This window comes from Chinchilla lanigera, unplaced genomic scaffold (genome assembly GCF_000276665.1).
Source record: "Chinchilla lanigera isolate Chin_1 unplaced genomic scaffold, ChiLan1.0 scaffold00042, whole genome shotgun sequence".
Lineage (NCBI taxonomy): Eukaryota > Metazoa > Chordata > Mammalia > Rodentia > Chinchillidae > Chinchilla > Chinchilla lanigera.
This window is the reverse complement of record NW_004955443.1, coordinates 14,972,071-14,989,086: the sequence shown is the minus strand read 5'-3', so window position 1 is coordinate 14,989,086 and position 17,016 is coordinate 14,972,071. Positions and strand designations below refer to the sequence as shown.

General features: G+C 33.2%; 1 protein-coding gene across 9 annotated transcripts in view; it reads left to right on the top strand.

Moving 5' to 3' along the window:
- Positions 1-17,016, top strand: part of Pcdh7 (protocadherin 7) — a 394,384-nt gene that overhangs the window by 171,291 nt on the left and 206,077 nt on the right. For 5 of the 9 annotated variants that reach the window (XM_005392020.2, XM_013518075.1, XM_013518079.1 and 2 more), the window contains exon 2: positions 15,041-15,257. The exons of 1 other annotated variant lie outside the window; for it this stretch is intronic. In XM_005392020.2, the coding sequence (XP_005392077.1) occupies positions 15,041-15,257 (217 nt within the window). The remainder of the gene's footprint in view (positions 1-15,040; positions 15,258-17,016) is intronic. 3 more of the 9 variants (XM_005392021.2, XM_005392022.2, XM_013518078.1) reach the window with 1 other exon arrangement.

Genomic DNA, 17,016 nt, shown 5'->3' with positions numbered 1-17,016 from the left:
GCTTGCCAGGCAGGCGCTTTGCCGCTGAGCTAAATCCCCAGCCCCAAACGTGTTTCTGACTACATGAAAAGTTGTGTGAGTGACCTGTGAGTGCGTTATAGGCAGATTATACATATCTGTATTTTCCTAACAAAATGTGGAATGCCAACGCTTACTATTCTTTTAGTGAATTTACCTTTGTCTTTTTTTCTGAAAAGCTCAAAATTTTATACACAAAATTCATCATTTTAGTCTCTTTACTTACAAGTGTAAAAGAAGGAAGAAATGTGAAAAAAGAAAGTGAAGAGTGAAGAAGAGGCAACATCCACAAGCAGCTGAATACATGAGGCATCAATGACTATTGCTTAGTTCTCCCCAGTAATGTACCACTCATTTATAGACCAATGTGTTTCATTCCTATAGTTTCATTGACTCCTCATCACATCTTTAAAACTGAGGGGTTATTACTTATCTTTATAAAAGATGAATTGTAGCTAACAACAGTTAAGTAAGTTGAGAAATTTGTTATAGGCACAAAAAGAAATTTTGGTTTTCTGACTTGAAAGTCAATGGATTTTCCTAAATATAATATTGACATTTGATCAAAAAGGACAGAAATATAAATTTAAAGTGATTTTCTTTCATAAGATTGCCAAAGATCCTACAAGTATCATCCACCAATGGAACATCAATTTAAATTTGTCTATTTTTTTTTTTTTGCTGGTACCATGAATTGAACTCATGACCTTGTGCTTGCCAGGCAGGCGCTGTGCCCCTGAGCTAAATCCCCAGCCACTCGATTTAAATTTGAATGATGACTAACTTCCATCATAAATGTCAGGACTGTCTAACTGCTCACTGGTCTACTCCCCACCACAACCAGGCTCCATGACACATGGTATCAATTTTCAATTGTGCCTTAATAATTCCCATGATCAGAATGATTTAAAATAATGCAAATGTGTTACCTTACAGTATTTCATATCAGACATGCATGGTGGGTCTGAATGTGTTAATATGCAGACAATATTTATTTTGGAGGGTCGGGAGAGAATCTACTTCGTTGCCTTTAACAGCTTGTAAAAGACTCTTGCATTCATGGCATACAGCACGTTCTTCCCACTTAACACTTACCAAAAGTGAAGAGAGTCCTTCTAACATTGCATCATTTGGACTTCTGCTTTGGCTTCCTTTGACCATTATGAACCCTTGTGATTACAATGGGCCTATCCAGATGACTCAATATAATCTCCCTATCATAAGCTCAATTCATTGCTACACCTAATTCTGTATGCAAACTTAACTCTCCTTTATATGTATGGCAGCATGTTCACAGCTTCTAGGAATAGGAATGTGTGAGGGATCATCTTCTGTTTTGCCCCTCACTTTTCTTGTTTTTCTGGAATCATTTAATTCATACCAAGTAATAAAACCTACTATATTCATCACATTGAATATAGTTTTTTTTATAGTTACTGGTAGCATTTCTGTTTCACAGTGTTCAAATAAGATAGACATTGAGTAACAGAGAAGGCAGAAGAAATGGGTTCACTTGTGTAATAATTAGGCTTCAAAATTAGGCTTCATTCAGTATAATAACTAAATGCTCCTTTAACACTTCAGAGACTTATCTATTAGCCTATCTTGAATCCTGTCACATGTATGAATTTATCTAGCCCAGAGAAAGTTCCTTAAGGACACAAACCTCCATTTCTTAGAATATAAAAAAACTCAAGGATTTTAAATGTATGTAGTTTCCTGAACAGATTTCACCAGGTGCAGTTTAGATGAAATGTCTAAGATGGAAATGAAAAAAAAAGAGAGAAGAAAATGGAGCATCTGTTTGAGTGGATCTTACAAAGCATGCCTCATTTTCATTCACTTCACTGTGGGAGATCTGACTGGGAAGCTTGCGAAGCAGGCCCCATGTGAGCTTCTGTGTGTTCCAGGAGGTAGTTTTTTGAAGTTCTTTTTTTTTTTTTATTCCTTTTTTTACCATTGTGTAATTGTTCATTTCTAACGTTTTAGTATTTACAAATCTAGCCAGTCCTGTTGGAGTTCTACCTGATTCTTCAGCACTGCTTTCTTGATCTGTTGTAGAATAACTCTGACTGTGTAATTTACTATGTAAGTTTTTTTTTTTTTTTCTTTGGTACCGGGAATCAAACTCATGACCTCAGGCTTGCCAGGCAAGTGCTTATGCCGCTGAGCTACATCCTCGGCCCAGTATGTAAGTTTATTGGTCTCATTCAGCTGCTTCTGGAGCTCTGTGGGTGGTATGTAAGGTACTTGTGGAAAACAACTGAGCAGCTTGAGAAGTGAGCTTTCAATGATTGTCACAATGCCAAATTGAAGACAATAAATAAGTAAAAGAAATCTTTGCTTGTTTTCTCTGAATGGTTTTGGATGAAAGATTAATCTACTCCTTGCCCAACTGGGTATATTGACTGAAGTGGCAGCATGTAGACTTTTCAGCATGGTGGTAGGCATAAAGCAAATTCTTACTAAGTCTCTGTTGGACTGGATGTCATTGTGAAGATAGTATTGTTTTCATTAGTTGCCTGTCAGTGTTTTTTTTTTTCTCCTAACCTAGATCTCCCTCTGCTTTCCTGCCTTTCTATGGATGTAAACATAGTGACTTACAGAAGACTGACTACTTCTCAAATGAATTGGGGACTGAAGTCCAGCTGTGGTCCAGTGTATTTTGACCACCTGTTTCGTACCAACCTTGTTGACCCCTGCTACTAGAATGATATATTTTAGAGATAAATGAGATTTCACAGTCTCTTCACAAACAGTGGGAGCACAATGAATATTTTTATGTGGTCAAGTCAAAAAAAGGGATCACAGAATAGGTGGATACAGAGGATAAGGAATATTTAGGCAAGCATAATTCTTGGAGTTGACCTTTGGGAATCTTTCCTTTTTCACATAAATGTTCAGCCTTTGGGAACCTTGCCAACTTTTAACTTTTCATTACAGTACTTAAATAAAACATTTGATTTTCTTGTTTATTGTTGTTTGTGAAGTTTATTGGACCAGAAAATGCATCCTAAGATGCATTACAATTTTCAAGGTCATGAATCGTGTTAAGGAATTTTTAATGGGTGAACAATGTTTATTTTGAAATCATTGATTTCAACCTTTTATTCACTAAGCTAGCACGTATATTCTGACAGTTTCATACTCAGAGTTTAAGAAATTTATGGAACTGGAAAAGATATTAAATATCATGTGTTACAACTCTATCATTTTAAAGTTGAAGACAGTAAATCTGAAAGATTAATTTTTGTCCGATATTTCACACTTAATGTCAGAACCACTCCTTGAATCAGAGTAACATAAAAAACAGTTCAGTATTATTTCCAAAAAGGACAAGAAAAATCATAACATTTTAATAGATAGTAATTGTCAATAAACTATTTTTTAAAAACTGTTATTGAAATAATAGCATAACAAATTTTATGAGGACTTTAAAAACTAAATGAAAAGACTATAATACTTTATAAAAAGTCAATAAAATAGAAGGATTAATTGATGTTTAAACAATGAGATATACTTGGTGTGATGGCATATTTTCTAGTAATTTGATATAACGGAGAAGTACTGATATGTAGTACCTTGAACCTTGTATTTCAGGGAATTACAAATTAGTTGACTACAGCCTTAGCAATAATTTATATATATATGAGAAAATATTAAAGCGGAATTTCTCTGTGGAATAACGTTATCTGGGGAATGTTCAGCAAATGCATGTGAAAATGAAGAACACTTGGGGTTATGAGGTCTGCAAATAAAGGAATAAAATAAAATGCATTCCTCGATGAAAGGGTCCCCTATGGATTGCACTGATTAAAAACAGGGATGGAGAAACAAAGGGAAGGCCCCGATGCCCAGCACCTAGGCGGGATAGATTAATTAGAGAGTGTACAGAGAGTAGAAACTAGGCTAGGATATTTTAGCATATTTGGTCATGATGTAAAAATTGTGGAAATGAGAAGCTTTCAGCATTTTTTGGCATCCCTCAAAAATCACTTGTTCTGAGGGTTAAATTTAACTTTTAAGAAAAAAACACGAAAAGCTTGGTGAAAAGTGAAATTGTAAATACAATTATTTGATAATGATGGGTCCCAGTATTTTAATTTCTACTCTTCACTTTACATTATTATATGAAAAAATAACCAATAACAAAAATGAACATGGCAGATTTGGATAACGGGCCTTGCTTACCTTATGTACTGTTTATCCTTATTTAACCTACAGATATTTAGTGGGTGCTGTTATAATTGCGCCAGATTTTGTTAGGTGCTTTAAAACATGTTATTTCCAATACTTCTAAGGACTCTTTTAAGGTTGATATTATTGTTTCAGTTCTTAGAAAATATTGTTTCAGGTTGTAGGAATAAATTTCAGGTGGAGAAATAATTTCCTCTAAGCTCTGTAGTGAACAGAGATATGGATAGGATTTGATTATAGTTTTATTTTTTTATTTTTTAAAGATAAAGAATGAAAATATTAACAATCAGACATAAGCAGAACAACACTCAAACTATAGAAGCAATACAGAGTTTCAGACAAAGTGATAGAAAATTAACTTAGATATTGTATTACATATTGTACATATTGTTATCTTCAAATTGGTTACTCAGTTAAACAAATATAAGCATTTGAGGTTGATCAAACAGTTAAACATTAACTGTTCCTTTCAATAAAATATTAGAAGTCAATAGTATGACTCTGTCATTTACCGTGTGTGTGTATGTACGTATGTGTATATATATGTGTGTATATATATATGTACATATATACATATTTTTCCCTTCTTTTTTTCTTTGTCCTCATCCTAGTTGTTTCCTCCCTTTGAACAGTTTCTATCCCTTTCACAGTATCTATTATATCTCTCAGATTTCATTTACTCTTTCAGTTTCCTACACTAGTGAGACAATAGTGTATTTACACATGCAGGTCTGATTTATTTCACTTATGAGTATGGACTCCAGTTGCATCCATTTACCTATGAAAGTCTCAAGTTTATCTTTCTTTATAGCTGAGTAATATTCCATTATGTAAAAATACCACATATTGATTATAATTTTAAATTGCATTAATTACTCTGCCTCCATTGTTCAGATCATTAAATCTCTGTGAATCATTTTATCTGAAAAATGGGAAAACTAATTTTTTTGCCCATTTAAGGCAGTTACAGAGGTGGACTGATATGCCATATGTGGAAGAATTGTTGTGTAATGTGTAAATGTCAGTTCTTCAAACCACTTTTTAAAGTGCCTGACATATGAGAGACATTCAAAATAAATTTTATATGTAAATATTCATTTTTATTGAATCACTATTGGAAACTGGTATGAATATTGGAAACTGGCATGAACAATATGGGTCTGTATTTCTGCCCAGTGTCTGGCATATGTTTATCTGGAATAGCTTTTTGTGAGTTGAAGCCCTCAGTGGTGAAGGAAGTCATGTCTGAAGAAGTGAAGATTTGAGCACCACATATTTTCTCCTGGCTCTGGAGATGGGAAAATGCCACTTTGGTCTGACAAGAGGATAAGGAAGTATTCGCACCATGTTTATATTTTCTCATGAAAAATCACCAATTTTTTTTTTTTTTTTTGCACGTCCTAATACAGAAACTTCCAGTTCATTGAATGGTGAAAATGCATTTATCTAACTTAGTCTTATTTCCATAAGTAAATAACAAGGAGAAAAATTAACCAAATTTTACCCAATTTTTGTACCAGTAATTTCCACTATTAATAATAAGTAATGCATTTCTACAAATCAAAGGCTAGCAAAACAGACTGAAACAAAGAGCTCAGATAATGCACAAGCTGGATTATGTCTCTCGCTGTAACTCATCATCATTGTGAAATCCTTGTGTAATTAGTCCCGAATCCTATCAAGTGTGAGCAAAGCAGGACAAACATGGTCTTGTGTGCTCCATTTGAATGGTTAGCCAGTTAAGATTGATTTTCTGCATTTTTAAATATTTAGAAAGAAACATAATATTTCATAGTATGGGAAGATTACCTAAAGCTCACATTTCTGGGTCTACAAATAAAGTATTCCTGGGGCATTGCCACCTATGTTCACGTATGGGCAATGGGTGTCTTCATACCAGAGTAGCAGAGGAGGGTAGTTGTGCCAGAGACCTGTGATCCTCAAAGCCTGAAATATTTTCTTTCTGGTTGTTTACATAAAAGCTCACCAAACTCTGAACTAGGCTTACAGGTCACCAGTAAGAAGGCAAAAAATAAGTCCAATGATTGTGTTCATAAGAAAGATGCACAATTTGTGATTCAGTACCTATGACCTATTTTTATTGAGATTTTTCAGGAAAAATATTTTGCCTATATTTACTAAGAGTTTTAGGGTTTGGCTGTTCTGTTTCTGACATTTTCATTGGTGTTAGACAATAAAACACCAAGAGACCAATTTGTACTTTTAAACTAAAATAGTTCTGGCAATAGTTAGAATATTGAAATGCATTTTTCTCATTTACAAAATCATAAAATTGATATTATGTGTAGAGGGATAGCACAAAGAAGTGCAACAGAAGTGAAATGAACAGCACATCACTGGTCACCGTCAAGTGATACCTACTGTTTAATGCTGGGATCACTGTTCTTTTGTACTAATGAAGCACTAATTTGTACTAATTTCATACTGATTAAATAGTATGTGCTCTATGGGACAGAGCGCTCTACCTGCATTTGTAGTTTCTGAAGGGCCGGTATTAACAATAATGTAAAATATATAACTGCATACAAATCAAAAAAGATAGCCTTTAACTTCTGCTTCCCCTAATGAGAGTTTGAATTAACTAACCCAAATGTCTCAACAGATTCTTCTGATAACCCTCCTGTTATTGACGAAAGAAAGGAAGTCAGTTTAAAGGATGGAGGGATCTTAAAATGTCAGTAAAGAGAGAGGCCCTAAAATGTTAAAGACCTGATGGAAGTTTGTTTGAGGGTTCTTCCAGATATCCGGCAACTAATGCACTGTGGAATCCTAGATACATTTGTTCAGTAGCACTGACACCGGCTGAGAATGTTTGCAGATTAATCAAGTGCCTGTTCGTTGGCAAGGAAAGTTCTCCCAGTATTAGATAGCTCCTCTTTAGAAATAAAATGCAGCACTCCTCATGATGCTGCAGTGTTCTGCTCCATGCCTGTTGCTGTGCTTTATGACTGACAAAGAGAGTCATTAGAAGTCTGTGTGATGGACATAACTAAGCGAGTTGGAAAAAATAAAAACGTCTTTCAGACCATTCAGAAATAATTGATGTGACTGAGACAGCTGTATGTGAGTTCCAGATAAGGAGACAATTTATGGAGAAACTACTGAAGCTAAAAAGGAAGGTGCAGATTTAAAGTTCCCAATAAAGTTGTCTGTTGACACAGCAGTATTCAATAAGGAAAAAAAGATTTAACCTGAGGTTCTTTCCAATAGAAGGCATCCGTAGGGTCCTATCCTCTCGCAAATAAAATGGCTATAAAGCTACAGTTAGGGGTTGTACAAAATGGACTCTGAGGAGAAAGTATCTGCATCCTTAGCTCTACACTGTATTTTCTCTTGGACTGTGAGTATTGCAAATAATATGGTATTCCTAAAGCTTAAGTCTTTTTCTTTTCTAAAATTGGCAACCAACCTGTGAAAGAAGATAGTCCACATTTTTTCTGTAAGCTGTTTACATTGACGATTATGCCAATGCAGATAGAAGACAAATATATTTAAGTAAGTCTGTTTATGGGACAAAATATTGGCCAGTATGTTTCTTGGATAATTTTTAGTCAAACAAATGAGAATTTATAAAACTAAAGATTTTTTATTATTTATATGTTTATGACTATATATCTAATCTTGCTTTACCTGGAATCTGTAGATTGACTCTTTGAGAAAGATTTTCATTTAAATAAGTAATACCTGGGAATGTTACATGTATTTAGCACTGACTGTATTCTGGAAACAGAATGTATCAATTATGTAGTACACATACAGTTATGTTGACCTGAAAATTATTTTCCCAAATGTGTGGATTACAAATAGTACCTATTGTTCTATCAAAGAGGAAAAAATATGAACACAAATAGTTAAGATAGTTATACTACTAATTGCCATTATTAGGTCATTGAAAAGTTTGTGTTTATATCATTTGATCAGTTTTTCACGCCTGTATCTTGAGCAACTACTTTGAAGTTGCTAATCTGAGCAACTACTTTGAAGACAACAATATGCAATGTACTAACCATTGTTACTCTCCCACAATCTTGTTTTGAAATTTTGTAAGTTTTGAAAATTTTTTTCCTTTAAAGTAAAAAAATCAGCACTTTCTAAAAAGAAGGATGGTTATATGATTCTCTAAAAATGCTTTTACAAGTTTTAAAATGAAGCTGCTAGACAAAATAAAAAAAGGAGGAAGTTACATTGGAGTAAGATCTCCCTTCAGTTTTCTAGATTTTTTTTTTTAAATAAGCTTTGAGAAAATTTGTTTGGTCCCCTAATGAATTTGAAAATGTGTCGATTTCACTTTCCTTGAACCCTCTGGCTGTGAGAATGACGGCATCTGGCTGCCCTGCAATATTTGAAGGGAAGTTGAGCTTGTGGGTTCTTTTCATGTCACTTGTACACCTGGCGAGCTGTCCAGTTTTAGGTGTGCTGATGATTACTTTACAGTATCAATAATGGAGACGCAGTTTTACAAAATGAATAATGAATCCATGCTTGACTCATTGTCCCTTCATTATGGGCTTCTACTGATGTCACCAGAGCACAAGCCTTTTTTCTGTTCTCCAGGGATGTCTTCAATCTTCTCCTCATCTCAGCAAACTTCCTCTTGATCCCAAGTGCACTAATATACAGTTTTTAGTATCTGTTTACATTGTCTGGGACACAAAATTATTAAATGCAAATGCATTTAGTGAACATATTACATTGTATACCCTACAGCACTCAGTAAATCTTTACCTGCTATGTTTGTCCTATTTTTAAAGCAACGCTTGGAATTGAACCCAAGGTTTTTTTCACTAAGCTATATCCCAGCCTTGTTTATTTCTTGCTTTGAGACAGTATCTCCCTAAGTTGCCTGTGCTATGCTCGAATTTGCAATTCTTCTTCCTCAGCCGGTGGAGTCCCTGGGATTATAGGTGTGCACATATAAGTGTTCACCTTAGCTATGTTTGTTCCTTTAAGTTCTTCAAGCTAATTTTATGTGAAAATGGTAACGGTAATTATGCATCCCTCTCTCGGGTTCACCAATATTTCCAAGGAAGAGGGAGGGGGGAAAGAGGCCACCATTTATAAGGCCCCAGTCAACAGAAGAGCAAGCGTAGCAGGTAAAGCACTTTTTCATTAACACCTCTGCTAACTCTTGGGTGACCTCTACATTTCCAGAAAATAAAGTGAGCAAAATTATATAAAGAATGGCAAATGATGGGTGTGTTGTAAATTCAGAGCAGTGTTAAAGTTAATAAACTTCCATCAGCTGGTAGTTGGAGGGAGAATGAAGGTGCTTCCTATACTCCAGAGGTGGAATTTTATCTGAGTGCACTTTTGAGCAAATTTTAACAACCTCTAAAATAGCTGAGTAGGCCCTGAAGTAGGATGTGCCTCAAGTGAAAGTCTCTACTGAATCCTAATGCAGAAGAATAGTGCTTGATAAATGCCGTTATAAGACAGTTGAATCTAGAAGTATTCATGCTCAGTGAAGGATTACATATAAATGAATTTCAAAAAAATGTATGTATACCTTTGCCTTACAAATAATTTGCATTGAGAACAAGAAAACTTAGTACATTAATAGGATAGTGAAGTCTGCATTTTATCTATATAAAATTTCAGAAATTCTATTTACAAGCTTTGAAATTACTGTATTAGCTCCATATTTTCTTCAAAAAATAAAAGGAAAAGAAAACAACTTAAAACATGATAGGACACAGTTCTCATTATATAGCTGAGGCCCAAGGGACAGTACCTTTTATAGTATATGTCTTTAAGGGAGCTTAAGGCTTTTTTAATATAAGCTATCTCATTAATTCTCAGAGAATATAAATCGGTTTGGTGAGATAGTATCTCTGTTACAAACCCTGAGCTTAAGGCACGAGAATTGTAGTCAGCTAACTTGTCCAAGGTCACACGGAAACACTATGGGGATTTTTTGGACTAGAATTAACCCTTTTTCTTTTTTAAGTAACATATTGTTTTCTCCGATTTAAACATGTATACACACATACCCTACACAAACACACACCACAAACTACATAGGAATTTTCTCAACATGTTTTACTGTTTATTTTACATTTGTAATATTTTTGAACCTACTTTCTCTCTCAAGTTTTACTAATTTAATTATTTTCTACATCTTTTATTCTTCTTCTACCTTGTGTTATTGGATGCATGTTTTTCTTATATCTTACATATTCACCTTAACAAATCTTCAGGGCCCATAAAGGCAAAAAGTATTGATAACATTATTCAAATTTATGTATTTTAAGTTTAATCCTATTTCTCTCTGTCTTCTTTGCCCCACCCCATCTCTCTGCTTACTTATATTTCCTTTAGTGTATTGTCCATCTGTCCTTGTTTCCCCTAAGTGTATAGAGATTATAAAGTTTATAGAGATTTTTAGTCACAGTGGTCTTTGAATGGGTTAATCCCATGGATACAACGTTTTCTGCATTCTACTTGATATCTCTGATTCTTTTCATCATAATGGTCTGAGTTCTCTGAATTTCAAAAGTAATCTGAGTTTTTCCTACCCATTTCCCTATTTAACCACTGCTGATGGCTCTAAATACAACACCTATAATTGCCCCTTATATATACATATTGTCTATCAAAGATTTCATTCCACAAATCTCCTGCAGTGCCTGCACAAAAATTCCAAGCAGATTTCACAGTTTGGAAAAGTAATTTTTTACTACTTCTGTTATATTGGAAATGTGGTTACATAATATCTGGTCTGTTTTTAAAGATCTATATGCATTATATTTTCTTTAGTATTTAGAATTAGAGATGATACTCTGGAATATAATAGGTACAAAATAAAATAAATGCAAGTATATTGTACTAAGGACCAAGTTCAACCAAGTACACAATCTTACTGTATAACAACCCTGATACCCGGTTATACTGCCTCCACTTCATCCCACACTTAACTCTCTTTAAGTAAATATTTCCTCTGAGTTCAAGAATTCAACTATTAGCATATTTGTCAGCCTTTCTTCCCCCTCCTCTTTTGTCAGATCATTCATTTGCTAAATAAAGTCTACATTTTCCCCTCTCACTAATTTATAATTCCACATATCACCAGCTCCGTCTTTGCAATGATTTTCTTTGGGAAGTCCTGCTTTCATTATTTTTTCAAGACTGGAGTATGTTTTCAACCTTTCAAAGATTTGGAAAACAAACTCTCCCTCAAATTCTTTTGCTTTCTCCTCTTTTAGATCTAAGACTATTCGCATTTCCAGGACATAATATCCTTTACCACCCAATGCAAAAAAATGGGAAGATCATATATTTCCGGTCACTAAGTGTCTCATGTCTATGCTTCTCAATTGGGAGAGAGAACTATTCATGAGTCTGCTATCTTGTACTGAGAACTATTTATACATTAACAATACTTAGATTCTTCGATGCTTGCCTTTTTTACACTTAAAATAATATCTTATAAAACATAATTCACAGTGAAAAACTAAAATAAAAAGTATCACTTATGGTAAGAATATACTATCCTGGAGTCTGCTATGGATACTGAGGAACCAGTTCAGTACCCCTTTCTTTGATCTTTTTACATAGGTTTATCCTGACCGTCTGGAATTTTTTTATCCTCTATGCTTCTTCATGAACAGGCAGACTTGTAAACCACCCTGAAAGATGAGTCATTGGATTTGTGTTCGGGGCAGGTACTGGGATTCTTTATTCTCACAAGTTCTCTGGATATTGTTGAGATGCATGCAGGCTCAAGATTCATCGCTTTAGAGGACTCCACTTGAACGCATCAGTCATGAATGAAGTGATAGTCACATATAATACCATCTCATTCTTTGTCATGAAGTCAACACACTGCTTTACATTTATGTTTTAGTCAGTACTTCATAAAGACATGGTAATATGAATTCTGTTTCACAACCTCAGCTATAAAATTTAACCATGACGAAAGATGTGTGTAAATATTTGAGTCTTTCTCGTTCTGTCTTCCTTTCTAACTCAATATCTATTGTATATTTATGAAATTAAATATTAACTCTTGCATCAAAGAGCTCTCATTCAGAATTTAGTTTTCTTTACTAGTTTGGTTCACATTTCCAACTTAAAATACATTGCTGTAAGAAGTTTAGTACTCAGAAGTATCAGAGTTTAAGAAATAGTTATATAATACAGATATTTAATTATAGAATTCTAATGGTGTATCTTAAGTGTGTGTTGAATGATAGTTCAAGTATATTCTTACCATAAGTGATACTTTTTATTTTAGTTTTTCACTGTGAATTATGTTTTATAAGATATTATTTTAAGTGTAGAAAAGGCAAGCATCGAAGAATCTAAGTATTGTTAATGTATAAATAGTTCTCAGTACAAGTATTTTAAAATTCTAATGGTCTTACTTCTATAATATTTGACGGAAATTACAATATTCACAATCACGATAGGATAAAAGATCCTGAAAATAAAACATACAATTTCAAAGTAGTCATCATACAATCCATTATAGATGAATCATTTCTTTAGTTTTCACATTTTCCTTTACAAACACAGGGCATTACTTATATTACCCTAGCACTACCGGTGGTGGGACAGGAACTGAATCATAGATTCTGAGTTTGTCACTTTCGTCCATGTGTCATTTTCCTGTCTAGTTTTATTTCAAAATGAAACACCATTTTTCATGGCTTATTTGTTATTTTATCCATATACTTTACATATTTGCACATTCATTTTCAGTATTCTTGTGTTAGTGAAGACTGATCCCAAAATATTTGAAAGTCATTAAAGTAGAAATAAGAATAAAATTTGACTCTCCATTTTCTTCTTTTATAAAGGCATATATTTTTGACCCAATATTGTTTTTTAAAAGAATAGTATGTCTAACTTCGAGTTCTCACTTAAATTTAGCATTGAAATTAATTATTTCACTGGTCAGTAATATTTGCTGGTTATTTTGTGTTTGAAGAACAGTGTGGGGTTTTTGTTTTGTTTTGTTATTACTAGGAACTGAACTCATAACCTTGCACTTGCCAGGCAGGTGCTGTGCTGCTGAGCTATTTCCCCAGCTCAGCAATGTGGTTTTAAGAGAATTTGTCAGTAGTCTCATTTCCTAGGTGTCAACAAAGATATTTAAAAAAATTCATAGATCTGTTGCCATTATTTGATAGTACAAATGGGGAAAATCTAAAAAGAAAATATATATACAAAGAAAATGCATACCAAATATAAACTGAGTTATGATTTATTTGTATGTAGGATAAAATATAGCAATCATACTGACATAAAGAAATATGAAAATTATTAGTGAAATGGAGATAATATAATTTAGAGTTCATTGCAAGTAATTTTGGCCTGTGATATGTATGTTCTTCACATTAGAAATATTTTGTAATTGTTTTTGCAATACTGAAATCCAAATTCAATGAAAAATGATAAAGAAGACAATGTGATTAAATGCTTCCCCACTACATTCAGATTAGGTTATTGTAGGAATTTGATTTTGACCTAGACTAAAAAGATTTTGTAAGGAGCATGTATTCCAAATCGGTATACAGTGAGTAAGGTACTTGGAGAAATACCAATAATATATAGTATTTTTGGCAAGTATTCTATCTACAAAATATTAAAAAGATTTTTGGAAGTATGTGTTTGTTTTTAGAAAAGCCCATTTATAAATTAGTGAGATATGTAAGAATTCATTTTAGCTTTCTTATTAATAGCCTAAAAATGTAGATAGTCCCTATCACACAGTTCAATTGGTCCTGGTAAAGATTAGTAATTTGTACAACAAACATTCAACTAATGAAATTCCAAAATATAGTTCTTTATGTTTTCACAATTTTCTGGCAACACTAATTTTATGCTTTGTAGTGCAAAGAATCAGTCTGAATTACAAATTTAAATTACATGTTCATGCTATCTTCAAATTCTTACAAGAGATTAACAGATAAACAGTTGTGGAAAATAATCTGAGACATTGCAGGATGTTTTTATATTGTTTTCCAAATATTACTTGTATGTAGGTAGTACTGTTTATCTATGGTTTTGGTTTATTCTCTTAAAAATCTTAAGTTTCTTTTCATTTTTTAATGTAGTCAAGATTATATGCATAATCCATAGAAAGTAAATCTTCAATCAAGCCATTTTGGCTTACACTTAGAAAAAGATTTAAAGGCAGTATTGAAAACAAATTAAAGTTTGCTTTAATGATTTTATTTTTTTGATCGATAAATACATTTAGTTAAACTTTTTAGTGTATTTTCCATTCACTTGTTGAAAAACTTTTACCTACTATCTTATTATGATTTTTGTAATTTAAAATAGGTAATATTTTTAAGGACTGAAGTAAGTTTATGTATTAAAACTACATCCAATTTCTTACTTTTAAGCAGTTTTTTGCTAAGTGCCAGGACACTCAATTGTAAAGCTTTCTGTCATATGCACTTGATTTTTGATACATTATATCATATAAATGAGGTTTTTAAAAATGACATTTTATAATGGATTAGTTCAAAGTATATTTTTTGTGAAAAGCACAGACTACTGAATAGAAAAAGGCAGAATATATGGAATTAACATATCTGACTTAAATGCATGTTTTTAGTAAAATTGCTCTTTTCTTTGTTTCATGAAAGGAATTTTCAGTTTTACATAATAAAATCTAAGCTTTAGGTATTTTCTTAGATAATATGTAATTATCCAAATAGATTTCAACATATTAAACTATTTCGTATTGAATTAGTTGTCAGTAGAACTTGATGTATATAACTTGTGTATTTTTAAAGATAAGCTAATTTACAATCGTGTATCTTAGTGACATTCAGAATCTTTTCTCTTGCAGCCATTTCGTAGAGTGACGTTTTCTGTTGTGAGTCAGCCTCAGGACCCACATCAGGGGTCACTGCAGAGTTGCTATGACAGCGGGCTGGAGGAGTCAGAAACACCAAGCAGTAAGAGTTCATCAGGGCCAAGACTGGGTGCCCTTCCACTCCCAGAGGACAACTATGAAAGGACCACGCCGGATGGCAGTGTTGGTGAGGCAGAGCATATGGAAAATGGTAGGGGCAAACACAACATCCACACACATAATCACGCTAGTGAGCCGTAATAAGTAGGCTTGCGAAGGTCAGTCTAAAACCAAAATAAAATAGCTGACACCAAACTATTTTACTTTAAATGATAAATATTTATTAAAATGCAGAAGTGCCAAATAAAGGGAAATAAATATATAAATAAAATTCACCAAAATTGCACCATCAATTAAAAATTCCTCTCAAAAATAAATGCACTTACAAATAAATCAGAGTAGTGCCTTCTACAAAAAAAATGCTAAATTAATGTACAGTTTCTAAATAATAGCTACAAAGAAAGATCTCGTCTGATTGTTTTCTTCTATTCGTTTTTGTCATGCAACTATTTCTTCAATTGCCACTGTCCAGTCATAATGAAAAGAAATGTACATAAACACCTTGTTTGACTTTTCCTTTTCCTAGATTTGTAGAGGTGTGTTTTCAAACCTCTCCTTTTGAATGATAACTGAAATGGAGTCAGAGAAGGAGAACAACAATGTCTTGCTCTCCATAGTAGGCAATTAGTGCAATTAGAATTTATTTTGAAGGTTTTTTGTGAAAGAGAAAGAAAGGGAAAGCAATTATAAATCTTCCTATTCTGACCTTGTTGTGAAGCTATTCTCATATAATTATCACAGAAATTGGCATTATGTACATTTTCATTTAAGTCATAAAGTTATTTTGCAAATTGTACTTATAAAACTTCTCATGTTGTTTATGTTCCCAAGGACAATTTGATAATTTATTTTCTGGATTTCAAGACATAAGTAAATGCTTGAGGAGTATATTTGTGTCCAACAATGCAGTGATAAGGTTCTTCCAAATTCATTATTACTTCAAGTCCAAAAGGAGATCTGGCTATGTATAAGGGACTCAATGGGGACACACATTTTGTGTTAGTGAAAAATTAGAGTTATATCTTTCACCATCTCAACTCCTAAGTGGAATAGGGCATTCTACCTTTCATTTATGTACTACTTCCGCTAGTGATGATATATAAGTAGCACATATCAATGCAGGAAAAAGACTGATTTTTTTTCTGGAATTTTATCTATTAATATTAAACTGTCATGATAGACATATCATAAACGACCCCAAGAGAAAATGCTGCTAAACTAAATCATGCTAAATAATTAGTTATCCACATTATTATCAGGTGAAAAGATATGATATCAGGGTCTGATGACTAATGTCCTTCTTGAGCAATTATCCAAAGTCTAAATGGCATTTTGCCTTATGGCTATACAGGCATGCTTATCTGTGTGTATGGTGGTGTGTGCTTATGTGGATGGGAGCTTGATGTGGTCTATAAGAACAAACTCTTTAGTAATTTGAAAGATGAATATAAAAGTTTGATATGAATTGAAATGCTGATGAATACATATATTTAAGTCAAGTATGCTGAAATTCTTTGAATGAAAATAGTTACATTTAAAAAATATATGTGTGTGCTTATCTACTTAGTGAGGGAGGATTACTTTACTGTATGGGTATTGCTATATCTGAGATTTTTAAATTTTTTATTAGTATAGATGATACAAAAGAAATACATTGATCGTGAGGAAATGGTCCATATACAGATCTCATCTTGATCATTTTAACCTTCGCATTTTCTCAGTCCCCTCTGTTCCCTCTGTCCCTTCTTCCCATAGCCACATGTTTTTGTTATGTTTTAAGAAATGTTTATCTTTACTGCACATAGCACAAGATACAGTGCAGTCTCCATTTTTTTTTTTTTTTTTTTTTT